The 21,322-nt window shown below is 36.9% G+C and overlaps 4 protein-coding genes across 9 annotated transcripts in view; 1 reads left to right on the plus strand and 3 right to left on the minus strand.

The window, feature by feature from the left end:
* The window catches only part of LOC662860 (rho GTPase-activating protein 20), a 34,415-nt gene extending 27,913 nt beyond the window's left edge, over nt 1–6,502 (minus strand). For all 3 annotated transcript variants that reach the window (XM_064357621.1, XM_968936.4, XM_008199220.3), the window contains exon 1: nt 6,131–6,502. The gene's annotated coding sequence lies outside the window, so the exon portion shown is untranslated. The remainder of the gene's footprint in view (nt 1–6,130) is intronic.
* A 4,716-nt stretch (nt 6,503–11,218) lies between these two features.
* Nucleotides 11,219–13,309, minus strand: LOC103314139 (hypothetical protein). 2 transcript variants are annotated; one of them, XM_008199219.3, is made up of 5 exons: nt 13,062–13,307; nt 12,843–12,953; nt 12,565–12,790; nt 11,782–12,517; nt 11,219–11,642 (listed from the first exon to the last, which is right to left on the minus strand). In XM_008199219.3, exons 1-5 carry the CDS (start codon nt 13,242–13,244, stop codon nt 11,246–11,248), a joined length of 1,653 nt encoding a protein of 550 aa, XP_008197441.3. In that variant the 5' UTR covers nt 13,245–13,307; the 3' UTR covers nt 11,219–11,245. The 2 variants fall into 2 exon arrangements, with proteins under 2 accessions (XP_008197441.3, XP_064213692.1); XM_064357622.1 differs by having other exon boundaries at nt 11,571–11,725; nt 13,062–13,309.
* A 793-nt stretch (nt 13,310–14,102) lies between these two features.
* RpS9 (Ribosomal protein S9) lies at nt 14,103–15,708 on the minus strand. 3 transcript variants are annotated; one of them, XR_001575379.2, is made up of 4 exons: nt 15,574–15,708; nt 14,987–15,230; nt 14,523–14,773; nt 14,103–14,323 (listed from the first exon to the last, which is right to left on the minus strand). XR_001575379.2 is itself a non-coding variant. In XM_962542.4 (4 exons), exons 2-4 carry the CDS (start codon nt 15,207–15,209, stop codon nt 14,149–14,151), a joined length of 585 nt encoding a protein of 194 aa, XP_967635.1. In that variant the 5' UTR covers nt 15,210–15,230; nt 15,574–15,708; the 3' UTR covers nt 14,103–14,148. The 3 variants fall into 3 exon arrangements, 1 of the variants encoding a protein (XP_967635.1); XR_010334704.1 differs by having other exon boundaries at nt 14,463–14,773; XM_962542.4 differs by having other exon boundaries at nt 14,587–14,773.
* Nucleotides 15,709–16,449: 741 nt separating this feature from the next.
* LOC662807 (uncharacterized protein) lies at nt 16,450–19,788 on the plus strand. The gene is made up of 6 exons (XM_008199218.3): nt 16,450–16,780; nt 16,902–17,105; nt 17,157–18,515; nt 18,837–19,045; nt 19,095–19,294; nt 19,339–19,788. Exons 1-6 carry the CDS (start codon nt 16,611–16,613, stop codon nt 19,609–19,611), a joined length of 2,415 nt encoding a protein of 804 aa, XP_008197440.1. The 5' UTR covers nt 16,450–16,610; the 3' UTR covers nt 19,612–19,788.
* Nucleotides 19,789–21,322: the final 1,534 nt, after the last annotated feature.

Below are 21,322 nucleotides of genomic sequence, written 5' to 3' on the forward strand. Positions count from 1 at the left end.
TACAATCTCGAATCTTTTTTTCAGGGACAACTTTTGAACCCCAACTAATTCACAATTACTGTACTAGAGCTATTTTCTTCACTTTTCGTCAAAATTTTTAAAAAAAAAAATGACGATTTTGGTTAAAATAGTGCTATTGTGCCTTTTTCGAGCACGGAAACACTTCAGAACACATTTTTTTTTGGTGAATTTTTGTTAAAATGGAACAAAAAAACACCAAATTATGTCAGGATTATATTATTTCATCTTATTATCAAGCGTATTCGCATGTGTGTTGTTCAGCTAGCAAATATATCGCTAAATTTAGTCGAAAATACGACGAAAAAAATTGTCGAAAATGGTGTTATTTTTACTCTCTTTAACTGCACGATCTCAGTATTTTTCTTTTCAACGACGTTTCACCTGAAACCGATTATTTTGAGGAATTTGATCCAAAATAAGCCGAGCAGTCAACGAATTAAATATAATATTTTTTTCTATTTTGTACATGAGCCAAGATAAAAAATATGTCGTGAATGAACAAAACAACGTTTTTCTGACGAGTCAAACAAAAGATTTTGCAAAATTCAGTGAGAAGTTTTCAGGAGAGAAAGAATAAATGTGATAAACAAGGTGAAAACAAAACAAGGAAAGAAGGAAAGAAAATGAGAACGAAGAAAGAACGAGGAAAATAAATAAGACCTCTCGTAAAAAAAATAATACATTTTCCTTTGATATTATTACTTGAGAGTAGAAAACTGCTTCCACATTCAAATAAATACGTATTTAAAAGTTTGAAAATTATACAAAATGTTTTACTTCGTAGTCCAATTATTTCCCAAAATTTTTCAAAAATCACCAAAAAATCGTAAAATTGAAATTATTTTGCTTTTTTGGATATTTTAGCCCATTTTCATTTGGAAACTTTAAGAAAGCTAACCGAAAATTATTAAAAAAGAAGCACTTTTTGCATTTTCGAGCGTTTATTGAAATAAAATTGCAAAATTTCGCTGAATCAGGCTCAAAAAATTAGATCAAAAATGATATAACTTTAACACCTTCAAAAGTTATAATAGGTAGAACCTTTTTCATAAAAAATTACCCAAAAAAATCACGTAACAGGATCGAAAATGGCATTAGTTTAGTGTCATATTTTCAAAGTTTTTCTCCAAAAATGCAATTATTTTGCAAAATTTCAAAACAGACCGAAAAAGGGCCAAAATGGTTCAAAAATACTACTAATATTACGTTTAGATATGTGCGGTAATTCCATTCAATCAGATATGGATTGAAAGGCTTATTTATTAGATAAAAGAGATCATTAACAGTTTTTTACAAACTTGAGCTATTTTAATAATAACAATAATAAAACAAAAATAAATTAATTTTTTGTTTATGTTTTTTTTATTTTCAAAAAGTATCATGCTCAAAATTTTCTTGTTTATCAAAGAGTGTGGGATCTCAGGTGGTCCTGGAATTGGAATTTGACCCATTCAATTACTTTATTTCTGAACAAACTTTCAATACCTACTACGATCCTACATTCATTTATAGACACACTGTATATATTTAATTATGTTCTAAGTTAGTAAACCCTGGCTAACATAATTGCAAATCTAAAGCAATTTGAATGCACAATTTAACAAAATTTCCTCAAAAATTATCAAAAACCTTGTTGAACTGGATTGATATCGTTCCGTTGGCGGTTTGCATCGACAAAGCGGCCCCGAATGCTCGAAAAAGAAAGATTGAAAATGGTCCGAATCGCACGCAAAAGAAGCATCTTTGAAAATAAAAACAGGTTTCATGTTACGTGATTTTTTCGAAAACCACGTTATAAATCAGAATTACGTCGAGTCCAAGCATGTTTGTAGTTATATTTAAACTGACGGTGCGAATATTTCCGATGTTGATTGGAAAAATGCCTATGAAATATGCACGTGTTGCTAAATATGGCAAAACAGGCTATGGTGCATAGTATTAATTATTGTAATATCTTAAATGTATGAAATTCCCGAGCTTGGTACATCACTTGTTGCGAGCGCGGTAGGTGGGCGTTTGCCTGAAATTTCTTGCGGAATAACGGCACGTAATTTATAGCGACACAATTATATCTAGGTGTATGATGCACAGTTAAATGAAAGGACGCACGAAAAATTCGTGAAATTTTAGGCATCCCGTGGGGTTAACGGTTAACGGATTTGTCACGCCGGCCGGGAAAGGTCGACGGAGACACCGACGAAGGTCGAGGGCAATTTTTCCACCAACATTTACATAAAACTTGGTTTTGCAGGAAATGCAACTCCTTATTATTATTACACAGTGTTGTTAGTGGCAACGATATAATGGTCCGTAACATAATTGCTTTTCTAATGCTAACGCAGATGCATTAGCGCTTTTAGAAGACCTGACACACATTTACACTGTGTTCCCATCTCCGAGATAATTGATACCAATTAGACGAAAATAATTAATTATTTCCACACCAAAAATTTCCGCTTTCTTTTTCAAAAACTAGTAGTGTTCGTGCGGATACAATAATTAAATCCTTCTTTTGCAAATGAATAATTGCGATGGGTTTGTAGACCCAAGTGACTCACACTGGAGAATATTTTGGAGGACTCGAAAGGTCACTCCCAACCTGTTTTAAAAACCGAATTGGCGATTAATTAACTTTGCTGTCGACTCAAAACACAAGAAAATGCAATCGATAGAGAAGCGCTCTAGCGTAAAACTCGGCTTATGTAATGTCCAGGTAAAATTCTGATCTCCAACACTGTAACAACAAAAACAGTTGTTCGTCTAGACTTGCGGTGTTCGCTAGCTGCTACTTCCACGCCAGAAAATACACAATGGATCGAGGAAGTTATTACGAACGACTAGAGTCGGTTTATTATGATATAACCAGCCGTGGAGGACTGATTTACATCGGGAAAAATTTTAGATGGAATGCGGTGGTGATGATAAACTACGATTGACACAAAAACGCCGAAACAGCGAAATCAAATAGAATTGCCAGTTCGGAAGCCACAATTTCCGGTCTAAAAACATTATTGAGTAATGTCATGATATTTTTTTGACTTGATTTCCTCTGATTTGAGGAAATAAAGTGCATTTTTAGGTGATTTAGATGGAGTTAAGTAATGTTTGCATATTTTAAGGAAAGTAGGTTCATATTTTTTAGTGCTCACATTTATGATAAGCATTTACTTGTATCTCATTTTAAAATCTTTATAAATATGTTTCTAATAAAGCGACAAATCAAATTTTTGAGTCTGGGAAAAAGAAAAAAAAACAGTAATTTATAAAAATTTATTGCAAATTGAAAAAATAACACAGTAACAATTTTTTTAAACAAAAATTTCACTGTAGTTTATCGCCTGTCGAGAAGTATCTTTGTTTTTCCTCCGATTTCCTCACGATTTCCCTTACTTTCCATTTCCTCTGCGGTTCATTCCTCGGATACTATACATATTTTTACTTAAAGTCCTTGTTGTCATTTATGAAATTATCCAAATTACAACTTCATGGTGGAAAAATGACTAGACACCTCTGTAATTACGGGCTCCTCTGCAGCCATATCAAAATCCCGCACATTGCATGCACAACGAACCGGGGAATAGCTTATTGATACGTAGACTCCATCATCACTAAGTTTTTTTTCAACCACACGCATTCCAAAAACCATTTCAGTAACATGACGAAAAATTTTTTTTAATCTTCCTCATTATCTGGAAATGGAATGAAGATTTCATTTCCACTTAAATCGGAAATCCTATCATTGATTTTGTAAACGACCGTATACACACATACTGGCTGGCAATTTCTTTTCCATCGTGTGATTTCATGTATCTTCACATCTTTGTATAAGCTCCGCAAAAAAAACTTCTGGGCGGCCTCCATGTTTTCTGTACAACCAAAATCATGAAAATAATCACAGACGATTATTTAATTTTATTATTTGATCGACAAGACCACATTTAAAATCGAAAACTGTCAAGTCAAATTTATCAGATTTAACTATTCCAAAACTAATGACTTCCAAAAATTAAATTTTTTGAATTCCAATGAATCTGGAAAATCTTCTTGTATAGAGGATATTCTGCACTAATTCTCCTTTGGCTGTTTGTCTTTTTTGCCAAGTCTTCATTGTTTATAGGATTATTTTTCTTCATTTGGGAAATGTGAGTAAAAAAATGTAACTTTTTCATATTTTTCAAATGTTTTAATTAAAACTGGTTTGTATTTTCTTTTCCTTAATTTTTTGACAATTTCTCTTTTATAGTATTTCTTTACTTACGTCTCATTTTTTTTTTAACTGAGTTTTCATCGTTTTCTTTTCTTTTCTCACATTCTTTTCTAAAATTTTTTTCTAGGATTTTTTTTCTGTAGAAAACGTGAGTAATTAATGTCCATTTCAAAACCTTTTTATTTTTTGCTTTGTATTTTTTTCCTTCATTTTTTGACAATTTCATTTTTATAGTATGTCTTTGCTTACATTTCTTTTTAATTTTTTTAATTTTTAATTAATTTAATTTTAATCTTTTCTTTTTCTATTATGTCTTTTTTTCCATGTTTTCGTTTCTGTCTTATCTATTTGTTTATTTTTCCATGTTCTTATTTCCCTGACCACAAGGTGTGGTAACACTTCACAAAATAAAATTTTCATCGCTTGCTCACACTTGTCCATTCGTGTCCATATCTCTAACAATAAAAGATGTTACCCAGGAATGTCGTTGACTCATCTCAGCTTGAGTCAACTTCCTTCTTTCCATTACATTTCCAATAGATACCAGTCCTTATTAAATCGTCCAGCTTCCAACCGCTAATTAAGCAACTTAAGAAAGTTGCAAGAATATAAAACTGTCCTCATAAATTTCGCATAAATGACAAAAGCCGGCGCACTAATTAGGCCACAAAATCTCTCGTCGAAGGCGAGTTTTCAGCGACTTTTGAATCAGTTTATTGAAAAAAATTAAAACAAAGAATACTGCATGACCTTTGCGGTTGTCGTCTCGTGTCAAAATGGACCTGCGGTCAGTCCCCGCCAAAAAATTCACGTCACGTGCGCCGTTTTTCACGCACAACAACAAACAAACCGCTGCAATGAATCATAGCCCAATTGGCCCAAAAATTGCAAAATTTCGAGTTCTTTGAACCGCCGAAATCGCTTTCAACACGACTTCATTACCACCAAACCTGAACCATTAATTAGATAATTCCGGCAGACACACCCATCGCGAAATTATTTTCTTTTCACACCCACGTGCTGGCTGGGACCATCCCAGAATTCAAAAATCACAAACGATTTGGCGCCATCTCGCGGGCTAGGTCATGCCTACGTGAGAATTAACGGTTGATCCGATTTTTTACGAATTAGAAACTAATTAATTGCTTCCAGGTGCCAAGTGTAGGAGTTTATTTGCGAACGACTGGCTATAATTTTCCCTACTTAGGCCCTTAATTCGAAAAATAACTACGTCACTTAGTAAGTTTACGACTGGTTAATGTATTGAATAAATGCCTCTCTAACAAGCTTCCACTTTCAAAAACCATCTAAACACAGTAGGACGGCTACTAAATGACTTACTTTAAGCCAAGTTGAGTACTCTCTTCCTACAAATAGTTGGAGATAACGGCCACAATTAGACCTTTTTACAAAGGCGATATTCTTGTGGTCAAATTCCCAGCATTCATTGCCAATTACCTTACTTATAACCAGAGTCCAGGCTTTTTGCCTTTTGTTATTATCTAAATATGCAAAAAATCCGGACTTTCGAAAAAAATTAACAATTAATTATTTGTTCAAATATGAGGTGGGTCCGTTGACCCCCCCTGTTTGCCTAACGTTACGCTACTGTGTTTCGGACCGGCTTGTGTTTGCTGATAATTTTTTGTTTACAAAGCAAAGCAAGCATCCATGCAATTCTGCATTATCGCACAAATTAAACACCAATTTTTCGTTAAATTAATTTCGGACTAAATGGAGGACATGATCATTTTTCGACGCTCCCAAATTTAGGTTATGAATAATTTACAGCCGTTTAATAGTAGAGTACAATATATCAAAACTTGTCTTGATTTGATTTGTCGCACCGTAAAAATGCCAAATTTCGTGTTAAAGCGAGTAATAAGTCAAAAGTAGGTTTACCAATCAAGTGGTCGTGGCCAAATCCAGGTAATGGGTAAAATCCGTATGGAAAAAAGCGGTTATCACTGATAAAAAGGCACAAAAGTCACTTAAATCAACGTCCCGGTTTATCAAACAGTTAATTTGAAAACATCTACACCACATCCACACTCCAGCTACAACTACTTTGAAATCTTTTCCGTTCAACAGGTAGTTGGCGCTGGCGAAACAAAAACATTACGATACACTCGTGTGGTTTCGTTAACCGTCGATCTTAATTTATGCTCATTCGGGGATTTTTTTTCGGCCGGTAAAAATGAATTGTTTTTAATTAGAAATTGTTCGTGTGATTTATTGACGAGGTTTAACTGTAATTTTCATTAAATTAGAAATGTTTCTACCGTTAGTCGCACGCACGCCACTGACTTTTTCGGTAAAAAGGCGATTTTTATATGGAAGGTCTTGTGATAACAAATCTTATCGAATTGTGACCTTTTTTTGGGCAATTTCGGCACAAACTTGACACCAATTCTTGTTTTTATCATCATTATCAAAATTGCAAAAATGGGAACAATAGAATAATACTTGGGTTTTTGCAATAATACAAAATATTACTGAGTGAAATATTTATTTAATCATAGATTAGCACAGCACCAGCTTTTTGCACACAAACTACTAATTGCTGTTTAGTTCGTGTAATTAGAAATACAAACAAAGAAACGTTTATAGCACTGATTATACTCCTTTAATGCAAATTCCTTTCGTTTTTTCTATACTGTTCTCAGGAGTAATTACACAAATCGTATATTTTCCATCCCACGGAAGAAGATTTAATCAGTGGAATATCATTGAATTCAAGAAGAAAAAGACCTTATGGAGATTGGCATTTACTTTCTTCCTATTTTCCAGCAATTTCCTTTGAGGATAAATTATTCATTCCAACTGTACCAGACGGCTTAGTCTGGATTGGAAAACAGTGGGAAAATTTCTAATAAGGCTGTGAATTTTTATTTTATTTTTATTAGGCCAAATAACACTTTGGTGGCAGATCTATTATTTTGCCACGGTTAATAAAAATACACCTTTGTAAAATTGGAAAACTGTACTATTTTCAATTGATTGGAGAAAAAAAAATTTTTCCTAAGAAATAAGATGAAGTCAAATGTAATAAAAAAATCTAAATAAGTAACGAGAATTATTAGTAATAAGTTTTGCATATAAAAACAGCAATAGATCTTCAAAGTGTTTACATAACTGACTTCCTATCGGTCCAATAAATAAACATTAAATATTTACAAACCATTTAAATGTTATAAATAAATTTGTAATTGTAAATAGGCTGTTTAAATAAATATTAATTGGTTTTTGTTGTGATTAAATTATTAATCTGTTAATGGACATTTTTACCTGCCTTGGGAAGCAATTAACTTTAGTTAATTGTCTTAATTGACTGCATTAATTAAACGTTTTGATTTGAATTCTCAACGTCACATAACGTCCACAGGAAATTTAAACTTTGACCGATTTGGCAGATTTTTCGTAAAAATATTAATATTATAAAGTACTTTAAACTGCATTTGGCCTTTTTTTTGGCTAAACAATTAAAAAAAAATCTTTTCTTTGTTTTTTTTTCTTGTATGTACATAAGTTCGTAAGTAATTTAAAGAAGAATTTTCTTAATTCTTGAGAATTTTCCAATGAGGTTTTGTATCATTTGTGGATTCCTCGCTCAATGTGGGTCATTGTGGTCATCGTGAGGTTAAAGCCCCTCATTATCTCCATCAAAAGGCAATTAAAGCCTTGATGTCCCGAATCGTCGGCCATGTGCCTTCGATCACTTTCGTTTAAAGGCAATTCCTCCGAGTTGGCGCCACTTTTGAGTGGCCAAAGTCGTCCACAATGCAATTTTCCATCATGAACAGTGCCTTTGTCCGACCCCAGATGATTCAGCACAGCTCTCAGATACTAAATGACTCATATCTAATCAAAATGTTGCAAATGGACATTTCGAGCGAGAGATGCCTTTAATAAATTCCGTCAGCGTATCGCGACGATATCTTTGTTTACGTTTCCGAATTCATTTAAACCGACGACATAATCGACGATAATTTATGACTCGTTATAGATAACAAATTAATTCGATCGAACGACTCGTCGTAAGTAAGTAATTGCAATCATCATGACGGAATTAATTCCGCGATACGTAGAGAAATTTAAAGCACAAACTTCACTTTATAGTGACTTAATAGCACCATAAGTAAATAAATATAAATCAAGTCGAGTTGATAATCGCTAGGAAATGTGCTGGTTTATTGCTAGACGCAGTGGCGGCACACTTACTGCTAAATTTCACTTTGACACCACAAAATGCACAAAAAACTAAATAAATCACAAACGTAATAAAACTTTACGAACGAAAGACTCGTGGAGCATTAATTATGATCGGACAGTTTGAGGGTGCGGTGTAACGTATTGTTCCATAGAAAACGTTTTATTTACAATAAATATTTGCATTCATTGAGTAATAAATCCTGCGCGATTGTGTTTCCACGAAACGAGGTAATAAGATCATAACGATTTTAATAAATTTTCTCGGAGAGAAAATGGAACGGTTCCCAAATCGATCAAGGTTTCAGTCCCGATTTCAGAGAAATTTTTTCACTTGTCCTTTACAGTAACGTTTATTACCAGATACCTCACCACTCCGTTAAATTATACCATTATTACCTGTCATTTAAAATGCCTGGGAGAACTACTTACGTGATAACGTAATGGTGGATTACAAGCACCATAAAAACGACGGAAAATATGTTAAACAATGGACATGATAAATGCACTGAGCGTGATTCAGAAAATAAAATCCCCCCATTTCAATTAAAGCGCGAGCTTTGCTCCTCAATTAAAAACTAGTTTGCAAATTGGATCAGTAACATTTAATAATCTCCCAAGATATTACGCGGTGATAATGAAGCACAAATCGCAAAGAAATACCAATCTATAATTTTTAAATTGCCAGGGACAGGTGTATTTGTTACGAAATAATGCATGAATATTTCGCGAAGGTTGGTCAAGTCTAGGCATCTTCGACAAGGATGCAAATAGCGAACAAATAAAGCTAGAAAAGAACGGGACAATAATGTGAAAGGAAATAATTTAGCATTAGCTCATATTACAACAGGTGTTTTTAATTCGACAATTTATCTATTAATCAATTCGGCTCGTTTAAATTCTTTTATTCGTTTCGATCAGATACCGAAAGTGATTTGTGAAAAATTGATTTAAAAATTCGGTTTTATGAACGTCGTAAAAGCTGCGGTAATGAAAGGGTCGGGACTCACGCTGCGAGCTTTATTTATCAAAGCATATTAAGGTTCTTTACAAGTCTACAAGACTCGAATGATAATAATGGGAGCCAGGTACTACAAAAAACGTGTCGTCCATCATCTTTAAAAAATATTTGGGTGCTGTGCACCTGTCGAGGAAGCGACCCTTGCTACCTAGAGAAGTGTGGCCAACACTGGAAACTTTCATATTTTATACCAACTCTGAACCGTCAAAAATCAGAATTGTGTACAAAAATGAGCTTGAAAACCTTATGGCAAAAAGTTCAGCTCACGTCATAAAATCTGCAGACATAAAATCTTCAATAAACAAAACAAAACCTTGCGATGTTTATTCAGATAGCTCTCAGCTCGTACATTTTTGAAACACGGCTTCCAGACTCATTTAAATAAATTCCAAAATGTCATTTGTCTCAATCTTCGGCTTAGCGGTGATTTATTTTGTTTTAATTTTCCACCAAACGTTTGGGAATTAACTACGGAGGACTATAACTTAGGAGACGAAACGAGTACAAAAACGCAGGATTTTCTGAACCCAAAAAAATAGTACGGAGAGTAAAATGAGGGCGCTTCGAGCGTAATAATGCCACTTCTCCAAATCGTTTTAAATTAATTTAAATTCAACCAACTTACTAATTACTTGGAAAACATGCACAAATGTCAAACTTTGCACTCTTAACAGACTGAGAAAAACTGCCGACTGATATTTTCATAAGAAACGTCAGAAAAAAATTATTTGAAATTTAAAATTTGCGCTTTGTTTCGTATTCTTCAAAACGCTGCGAATACGGTTAAAGATACAAGAAAAATGTTCGGAAGAAAGTTGTAGAGAATTAAATTTACTACTAAAAAGTCTGCAAGACCATGTCCCTATCTTCAACCATTTAAGCCCCAAAGTTATTCAAAGACGCTCAAGCGCTGGATATCCTCCATTTTGCCGGTGGTCAAGTAGGGGAAAGTGAATTTATACCCAAACCGTTGAAGATAGAAATATGGTGTCGCGGACTTTTTTGTAGCAAATTTAATTCTCAACAACGTCGTTTGTTACACTTTTTTGTATCTTCAATCGTATTCGCTGCGTTTCTATAAATAGGCGACGGTGCCCAAAAAATTATCGCTTACAATTATCAATTTGCGTTCTTTTTTTGCAAACAGTGGAAGATACAAAAAAGTGAAAGGAACAAGGTTGTAGAGAATTAAATTTTTCACAAAAAAGTCTGCGACACAATATGTCTATCTTCAACGGCTTAGGTATAATATATTCATTTTCCAACATTTGACCACCGACAAAATGGAGGAAATCCATCGCTTGAGCGTCTTTGAATGACTTTGGGGCTTAAATGGTTGATGATAGGAATTTGGTCTGGCGGACTTTTTTAAGGGAAATTTAATTCTCTACAACTTTCCTCTGAAAATTTTTCTTGTATCTGTAACTGTATTCGCAGCGTTTTGAAAAATATGGGACAGAGTGCAAATTGGTAAAACTTTGAATTTTTTTTTAATGTAGTTTAAGATATGATTTTTGCACAATTTTTATCTCCTCTTATTGAGAATTTGATGCTCTATCTGCCTGTATTTTTTTTATTTGCCTTGTGCTAACCGTTACTTAATTACAACAATTTTATAAATTTATTGCTCTGAAAACTTGGACGGTAATGGAACAACTGCGCCTCTGGCGACATTAACGGAACTATCGAGGACGGGGACGTTTTATTTGTACCTTAGTTTTACGTTACTGGATTGAAAAAAGTGAAAGCCATGCAAACAATCACAGTGAAAGTGCTTTATTCGAGCTTCAAGCACCTAGAAACTTCTCAAGCTTCTTCTGCGTCTCCTTCTCCCGAATTTCATGCCGAATTTTCTCCAAGTCCAAGATATTCAAAGCGACCAAGTCCAAAGAACCGCTCTGAACACTCGATTTTCGCCTGCTTTGGTTCGACCCACTGCTCACATTGGAATATCTGCGGTCGTACGAACTCAAAACAAACTGTTCCTTCTCAATCATGTTACTAATTCTTCGCATACTGTCCGTTTTAATGATTGGTTGAGGCACTTCGCTGGAAGTTGATCCCGAACTTGGTCGCTTGTACCGCGGCACTTTGGGCGAAGGAAGCGGGATCTTCCACTTCTCCATACACGCAGGACACGTTGTTTGCTTCAAATGTACTTTAATTTCGTCATTCTTATGCTCACTGAAATTAGTATTCGTCAGCAAGTGTTGTTAACTTGCATACCAGGCGGACGTGCATGTTGGAAAATTATTGAGACTGGAATTCTAAACACTTGCTCGCCTGGAATCACAAAATCAATAGTTAGAACCGAAAAACTTACTGTTTTTTGAGAGGAGAGTCCAGCATGCTTCTATCACTAGTGGTGCTACTTTTGCGGCTATTTGGAACCGTTCTTCGACTGGAGTCGGTGCTCGCACGTCTGATTTTTTTCGGCTTATTTGTGAAATTTTCATCTTCCGAACCTCGCTTATAATTCGGGATTGACTCGATATTTTTCTTGATAAAGTTGGTGCTTTTCCGACGAAAACGTGACGCTTCGTCCTTTGATTCTTTCCGAAACTCTGGTTTTGGCATCGTTATTGTGATCGGTTTCGTGCTTAAGTTACTAACTTTGGTCGACATTTTGCTTCGTTCAATTGTGAGGAGTTCTCTAGATTCTGGTTCAATGAGATTAAAACTGCTCCGTTTGGGAAACTGCAAGACATTTGCACGGATATAACGGACCAGGTCTTCAAGGGCACCAGTCGGTGTCCGAATTGCGATATGACTAGGAGTGACTTTGTTAGGTTGAGTCAAAATAAACGAACTGCAACTGTTGACCAACGAGTGATTTTTCAGCGTCATTACGAAGTCTTGGATGTGTTGCTTCCTGAAAATTCGTTTCAGGCTGCTCGGGTCTTCAGCTAGACTTATCAAGTGTTGGACTTTTTCAGGGTTTGAGTTTTCCAAAGCCGTGATCACGGTCATAATCAGTTCGAGAATTTTTTCGTTGACTATCAGACGAGCTGACAGTCTTTCGTCCAAAAGGGTTCGTTTAGTGTGACCTTTATTTACATCTAGAAGTCGGTTATTTGTGTAAAAAGACAGGATTATGGGGAAGTACCAAGGATATAGGTCGGTAGAATTGCTCTTAAGACAGCCTCTCGTGGGTTTTCCTTCGACCGTTCGATTAGTTGCTCTACTGGCGAGTCTTTTTTCATGAAACCACCGGAAGTTCGAGGTCTCCTAGGTGGTGTCAAGTGGTCCGTTTCATGCGAGGAGAGTAAATGAAGACAAAGGATTTTTTCAATATCTACTTCGCCATTTGTGAACAGTAAAAAATGTAGTCTCTGTTATACAACCAGGATTAAATAAAAAAAAACATTAAATTGTATAATTCACTTCGAAATCGACTGGCGGCGTGTTTTCGCTGACTTGCAACACCCTGTGCTCCCCATTCCTCTTGTAGCAAAATCCCGGGTTGTGCGTTTCGTACATTTTAACATTAGAGGCCTGAAAGTTGTGTCAAGTGAAAATCGCGATAACGCCCATCACTTCGGTCCGCTGGCTGCGATTATGGGTAATTTGGGAGCCCAGCATGGGTGTGTTCTGTATAAATACCTCGGGTGAATCCGTGCTGAAGTTGGACTTGGAATATTTCGATTTGAAGCGCTGTATCTCATTGTTAAACATTCGCAACTCATTCTTTTTCTCTTTTTCGAGTCGGTTTAATTCGGTGGAAAGTTGTGTATACTCAGCGCGATTTTTAATATTGGCATTGGCGAGTTTTTCAAGCGAAAGCATGTCGCCAGTGACAAATTTCGCAAATTGACAATTTAGACATGATTGAAACAATGCAGGTGCGTGTATTGTAGTGGAAAAATTCGACATTTTTCCGAAAATAATTGTATTTAAATTTTTAATGGAGCCAGTCGACACCCAGCAATTATGAGCGGTTTTGTTTTTCCCCCACAAGCAGCGATTATAGTTTTTTCTTGAAAAGTTATTACAAAATCTATCAAAGATTACCATCTACTGTTCATCCTCTTGTTTATGCTCCACGTCGCTAATGCGCTAATCAAGCGGAGAGACGGAGAACAAAGATCATAAGAAATGTTGGAAAAATTGACCAGCTTGAATCCGTCTAATCAAAATCGAGATTTTTATTGTGGATTTTTATAATTTGTGGAATTTTGAGCGAGCGAGGAACGCTTTTAAAATTCTTTTTTTAATTAATAGACGGGGAGGAATGAAATAAAAGAAAGAATGTTTTTACCTGCGAGGCGAGGGCTCGCCAGGTCGAAAATCAAGGTAATAATTTCGGAAATTCGAAAAATGGGAAAAGGAGCTGCAACCAGCAATAACAGCGCGTATCATAAGGAGTTGCATAATGAACTCCTAACAAATAATTACAAAATTAAATGAATTTTTTGACACTATTTTCTCTTTAGTAGAATTTTCCGTTGTATTAAAAAAACTAAGAAAAAGCGAAATTAATTTTGTCAGCAAGACCGTGATTGATTCAACGTGTCACTTGAACAGTTAATAACTTTTTCGATATTTAACTCAAGTTTTTGAGTTGTTACTTTAAAATTTGTACTAATTAGGAAGCTGTGCTTGAAGCAGAAAAAATGGGAAGGAAAGGGTTTCAAAAATAAGAAATTTGCTTTGTATTTAAAGTATTTATTTTTGTAAAGCTACAATTAGCTTAATCTTCTTCTTCCTCTCCTCCGCCGCCACCACCGGCGCCTTTACGGAGGTTCTTCCTCTTGACACGTCCCGGACGTCCACCACCGAAGGGTGACTTCAACGAGAAATCAATATGTTTCTGCGAGTCCAACCTCACAATAAACGATGGAATGTTCACCACCTGTTTACGAACCCTGTAACAAAATAAAAATTAAAACAAGCCTACATTTTTTTTTTAATAACTGTCGCCTCGCAAGGTACCCAAGTGTGCTATAAGAGCACAAATGGGGCATAAGCTGGTGTCATTTCTCTTCGAGTTTCTTTAGCACTTGCCTGAACATTGTCGGCCCATCAAGTGACTCTAGACTCGGTGTGTGATTAAATAATACCTGCCTTATCGGCATTTGCAATTTCAAGGCATTAGTTATTCAACTAATTGGCCTTTATGATTAATTACCGGATATGTCTCTGTCTGATCAAAACACGGGCGTGATGAATGGACTTGGCAAGCCCTAGTTTGAAGACTTGGGTTTGGAGACGTCTCTCCAGAAAATCCTCGATTTTGAGACCCAAGACATAATCGAGCTTCATGCGGTTTTCGTCCAAGACTCCGATACGGACAAGGCGACGTAACAATGCGTTACCTAATCAATTAAGAATTATTTAGTAACACAACCAAATAAGTAGAAAAAATAAAGTATGTATCCCTAACTTTCGGCACAGGCAAGTTCATGGTGAACAAGTCTGCTTCCTAGCGGGATTTACTCTGCCCTTAATTCAGATAGATCTGGCACTCTTGATTGACACAGTCATCAAACAGAGCGTGGCGTCAGGGCCCCCAATTTAATTTCCCTCACCTTCAAACAACCTTTTCGGGTCCTTTTCTTCCAGTGTGAGCAATTCTCGGGCGGCTTTACGAATTTTAGCCAACGTGTACTTCACACGCCACACTTCGCGTTTATTTCGAAGACCATATTCACCGATGATCTTCAACTCTTGGTCCAAACGTGCCTTTTCATAGGGACGTCTGGGAGTAACGTAAGTCTTGGAACAAACCGTGGGAATCCTCCCGTTCACCATTTTGGTCCTGACGAGCCGTCACTGCAAAAACAACCCCAATGAAAAAACCCGCCACGTGTGTTACACAACCTCAATTTTTTCTTTCAGTTGTTGCCTCGCCATGAATCAGATAAGCAACGGTACTTTCTGGGATTAAACGAGGCTTTGATTTTGCCTTAATTGATTAGGGGCTGCTGCAGGCAACGCAACACCCCTTGCCCAAAAAATAAGGCCAGTTTTTATCTGTGATAATCCGCGTAATCGGTCACACAAATTGGGAAAAAATCATAGATAATGGTTCCGTTACAGTTAAGTATAGGAAAAAGAGTCGTATTTTTTGGATTTTAACGATTAAAACCGGAAAATTATGTAAAAGTTTGCTCACCCAACTCGTCGCAAAAAATGAACGATCCGAAAAGAAAGTTTTGTGAGGTTTCGGAGGTGGCGCTGGTGCAGTTAAATGGAAGGGGAAGGCGTTTCAAGCTACAGGACGGTTGTTGTAATAAATGTTCAAATAAAAAATAATACAAATATTGACACGATAAATATCAATTGAGCCAAGTGATTGACCAATTCTGACGCAAGCAAGTAGATAATGGACAAACACGAATTTCTAAAGCTGTTTAATTGGGTACTCGTTTCAGGTGAGCGGACGTGTCGTCTAACACAAGCCAAAAGACAACGCAAAACTGCTGAGTAGAATCAAGAATAGTTTAACTTACGTTTCCCAAAATATATAAAAAGTATAATGAAGTCAGATGTTATGGTTCTGATATCCCCTTTATATGTTTAAGTTATATATTTTTTTTAATCACGAACATTGATTTGTGTTTAACAAAATTGTGTTAAAACAGACCAAAAATTACTTAACTAAATTAAAATTTCTTTGATTTTGAGTCAAAAATTGACTTAAAATTGTATTTAAAGCACGTCGGTTTTTTTCGTTGTTCCGAAAGAGCCCGACTTAATTTTTGTTATGAATTTCTGTGTAAAAAATATTGTTTGTAACAAAAAATAAGTAAGTGGAAGTAATTTGGATAATGCCCATTTACCACTAAATAAAAAAAACACAATAAATGAGAATATTTTGTGGTTTTCTTTTTTTATGTAACCAGATGTTCTTTTGACTATTTCTTTACGTTATTATATTTAATGGATTTAATTTCCGAAGTAGTTGTCTAAAATACTTGTATTATTTTTTAATGAATAAACATAGTGAATAATAATTTGTTTTTTTCTATTGATCCCCTCCAGACCGCCTCTTGACTATTTATTTACGTCGTACTCTCCTTGTCAACCTGACAGTTCGATCCCAGCCAAACCAAAATATTCCTTCCTTTCACTTTTCTACATTTAAAAATAATCAAACGTCGCATTTCTTCTATTTTGCTCGTACCATGTAGTACCCCAAGCACCACCGCGATGATTATAACGCGTGTCGTGCAAAACCCAACCGTCCAGAGCCTGTTTCGCAGACTGTCCTTGTCACATGCAGATTTGCATAATATTTCAAACAACTTTCAAGCGACCGCTTCCACACTCCCCAGATTACGCGACCACGAGAAAAAACCAACTTTGAAGCCACTTCTTAGGTAAGTCATAACTTTTTGTTATTGATTACGCCGACTCCAGCACGTCTAATCTAACCTTGCCCTCGCTCTTAGATAATTAAATAAACACGTCCTTCCGGTATTGAGATGCGTTATTATCTAGGTCAATGTCATTGGGCCCAAACCTCGCTCGAACAATGTCAACTTCGACCAAAACAAATCGACTGGCATTGGAAAAATCTCCGTATTTGCTACAACATGCCACTAACCCCGTCGATTGGTATCCCTGGGGCCAGGAGGCCTTCGATCGCGCAAAAAAGGAAAACAAACTCATTTTCCTCTCAGTTGGCTACTCCACTTGCCACTGGTAATTATTTGGTTGGTAGGCATGTCCCTATGTTTGCAACTAACTTGACAGGTGTCACGTGATGGAGAAAGAGTCGTTTGAAGATGAAGAGGTGGCAAAAATCATGAACCAACACTTTATCAATGTTAAAGTGGACCGCGAGGAGCGTCCTGACGTTGATAAACTCTACATGGCGTTTATTCAGGCTAGTGTTGGGGGTGGGGGCTGGCCAATGTCTGTGTTCCTCACCCCAACACTTGAGCCCTTAGCTGGTGGTACGTACTTCCCCCCTGAGGATAAGTACGGACGACCTGGCTTTAAAACCGTGTTGAAATCAATCGCCGAGCAATGGCGGACCAAACAGTCGGCCATTGCCAACTCGGGGAAGTACTCATTAGAGGTGTTACGTAAAGTGAGCGAGCGGGAAATTTCCGCCAAACAGGATATTAACGTTCCGGGTGAGGACGTTTGGAAGAAGTGTCTTCTCCAATTGTCACACTCTTACGAGGATGATTTTGGGGGATTTTCAGCACAACCGAAATTCCCCCAACCGTGTAACTTGAATTTTTTGTTTCACATGTATTCGAGAGATAAACACTCAGAACAGGGGTTTAGGTGCCTCCATATGTGTTTGAACACACTGAGAAAAATGGCATATGGTGGTATACATGATCATGTTAATTGTGGGTTTGCCAGATATTCGGTTGATGACCGTTGGCATGTCCCACATTTCGAAAAAATGCTTTACGATCAAGCACAATTGGCGGTTTCTTACGCCGATGCGTTTGTTGTTACCAAAGACGATTTCTTTGCTGAGGTCCTCAGAGACATCCTCTTGTATGTCTCGAGGGATTTGAGTCACCCTTTAGGCGGGTTCTATGGGGCTGAAGATGCCGATTCCTACCCTTATGAAGGGGCTTCCCATAAACGCGAAGGTGCGTTTTGTGTTTGGGAGTTTGAAGAAATCTCAAAACTTCTCGGAGAAACTAAAACCGACGATATATCTCATCGTGATTTGTTCATCTATCATTACAATGTCAAAGAAGATGGTAATGTTAACCCAGCGCAAGACCCGCATCATGAATTGGAAAAAAAGAACATTTTGGTTTGTTTCGGGTCGTTTGAAGACACGTCAAGAAAGTTTAAGACGTCGGTGGAAACCGTTAAAGAGATTTTGAAAAGTTGCCACGAAATTTTGTACAAGGAGAGACAAAAAAGGCCAAAACCGCACGTTGATACTAAGATTGTAACGTCCTGGAACGGGTTAATGATCTCCGGGTTTGCTAAAGCTGGGTTTGTTCTTAAAGATCAAGAGTATATAAATCGGGCCATCCTGGCGGCCACTTTCATTAAAAAGTTTCTCTACAATGAGCAAGATAAGACACTGTTGCGGTGTTGCTATAAGGGAGACAACGCCAAAATCGTCCAAACGTAAGTCAAAATCGTAACACGTTTATTAAAAAACTTAAAATTCTTTATTACATACATACTAAAAAATAAATACTAAAATAAAAATTCTTTCTAAAATTACACAAACAAGTCAATTTAGGAATAAATACATATTTACATTTTCAATAGAACAGATTTATTTCGAATTTGAAGAAAAGCGGGTTAGAGAAGTGACCTAAGATCCAGTCTCTAGTAATTAATAACATTGAAATTAAGTTGGCAACTGTACTTCAAATGTCGTGGTGGCAGCGTCGCCAACTTACTTTCAAAATCACAACCCACTCTGAATTCAATCAACCGTAGACCAACCCCTGTCAACGGTTTTTTGGACGACTACGCCTTCTTGATTCGGGGCCTTCTCGATTTATACGAGGCATCTCTCGATGCTGATTGGTTATCGTGGGCGGAAGTGTTGCAAGAGCAACAAGATCGCCTCTTTTGGGACACTAAAGGTTCCGGTTATTTCACAAGTCCTGCAAACGACTCGAGTATATTGATTCGGGGCAAGGAAGGTAACTCGATCCTAGATGGCGTCGCGTCCTCTATTCGGTGAGTTTTCAGATCAAGACGGTGCTGAGCCCTGTGGCAACTCGATTGCCGTTCACAATTTAATCCGACTCGCCGCCTACTTGGACCGGGCGGATTTGAGGGCAAAGGCCGGTCGGACGTTGACAGTCTTTGCCGATCGGTTAAAATCGATTCCGGTGGCTTTGCCTGAAATGACTTCGGCTTTGCTCTTTTATCATAATTCGCCGACACAGGTGAGTGGTTTAGGTTTGTTTGGACGGGGTCTAGGTTTGTTTAGGTTTTTATAGCCGGACCGACGGAGGATAACAACACTCAGGCTTTGATTGACGTGGTCAGGTCTAGGTTTATACCTGGGAGGATTTTGGCGGTGACTGATGGACCAGGAGGATTGTTGTACCGCCGGCATGAATCCTTGGCTAGGCTTCGGCCGATTCAAGGCAAACCTGCGGCGTATGTTTGCCGAAATTTCGCGTGTTCGTTACCGGTTACCGAACCGGAGGAATTGGCCAGTAACCTGGACGGGAATTTGGCCGAAAATCCCGACGAATAAATTTTCAGTTTGTTATATACTGTTATTAAATAAAAAAGCGACCTGTATTGGCAGAAAACCCCTAGTCATAAGTTTTCCGATGTGTGATAATTGTAAATGCGGATGTGATACAAGGTTGTTTGAGTGAATTTGTGACTATTGTAAATATTTTCTTTAAAATAAATTGGCAATTGAAGACGGATTAGTTTAACTGACCCTTTTTCCTATTTTCCCGGTCCTAACCTGTCGATTGTTTACGTTACCGAAACGTTGTGCAGGTTCCTTGTGTAAATATTTTGACGGAATTAATTTGCAAGAAGTATGTGTTCGTGTGCGCCCGACCAAATATTAAGGCGCTGCTGCAAATACTAACATGGTTTGCCTTCAAATAATATTGCTCAATCGGGGCAAATACGACCCGGTAGAACAATTGACCGGATAATTTGCTTTTGCTTATTACAGACTGCTATTATCAAAATTTCAATTAAAAATTAATACCTGCTCAATTGTACCGAGAATAAAACAAGCATTGACTTTGAAGAACAGGTCTTCGTAAATTCTAACAAAAAAATGCAAAATACGGAAGCAAAATAAAAAATCTAGTTTGTTTCAAAACAAAATTGTTGACGTATTTTTCAAAGCCTTCTTCGCAAAAATTTTTCCATTTCAAATGAACACCCTGTATAAAAAAATCTGAATTAGTTCTTACGTAAAACCACTTGATTTTCACCGAGGTTGAAGCGAAAAATTCGTTTAATTCAAAAATGCAGGTTTTCCTCGACGAGATTTAAAAGCTGGAGTTTAAGTTTAAAGGGAAAGTTTATTTCGATCAATTTAGGCTTGTCTGCTGTCAACCGTCGTCTGATTTTTTCAATTCCGAGCTGCATCGACTCAGCAACAGGATTTAAATAACGAAACGTCTAGTGTGGATAAATGGATAAATGTCGTGGCAAATAATTAACTGCCACTGTTAACCAGCGTTAGCATCATGCAGGAAATGAGCTGGTTTCAGGTTAAATTAGGTCCTGAAACATGATAGGGGCCCCGTAATTAAGTCCTCACCATCAAACGTTTAACACCGAAATCTTCGACTTTGGCGTGATTTATAACCGGCGGCTTTGGCGAAAAAACGGGCCAGATATTAAATTTTCACGACCGAATGGACGTCCTAAATTAAAAGAAACGGTTCCGTATAAAAGATTCACTTTTTGACAAATTCTAATTCGATTCGGGGCGAGATTTATGGCCGAGGGAAAATGCGTGGCATGCAAACATTACGTGTTAGGTAAAGCAGACTTTATTTCGTTGCTTTCATTGTTTACGGGCTTTAAGTTGGGTAAAGGAGTTTTACGAGCGGGATTTGCTGGTGGCAATTGACTCTTGCACTATTTCACCGACGACGTAAAACCGAAAGAGTGCGTCTTCATCCACATTATTGCCAGTTTCACCTTAATTATTGATGCTGGGTGCATTTTTCGTTAAGGAATGTTGTAATAAATTAAGTCGGGCTTTGTCGCTGAATTTTCCGCTCGAGTGTTTCATAAACAACGCTGTAAAATTCGCTTCGCTTCAAATGGATGGTAATGAGAAAAATGAAACTGGAATTCATGAAGAATATGACTTTATTGTTCAGGGTTGCGAGCTTTATGGCAGACGTTTGAATTTTCGCGACTTGAGAAAACGGGGGGATTGCTTATTATTGCACCTTTTTAACGAAACGGCGAGGAAATGA

The sequence above is a fragment of the Tribolium castaneum genome, chromosome 6 (genome assembly GCF_031307605.1).
Source record: "Tribolium castaneum strain GA2 chromosome 6, icTriCast1.1, whole genome shotgun sequence".
Lineage (NCBI taxonomy): Eukaryota > Metazoa > Arthropoda > Insecta > Coleoptera > Tenebrionidae > Tribolium > Tribolium castaneum.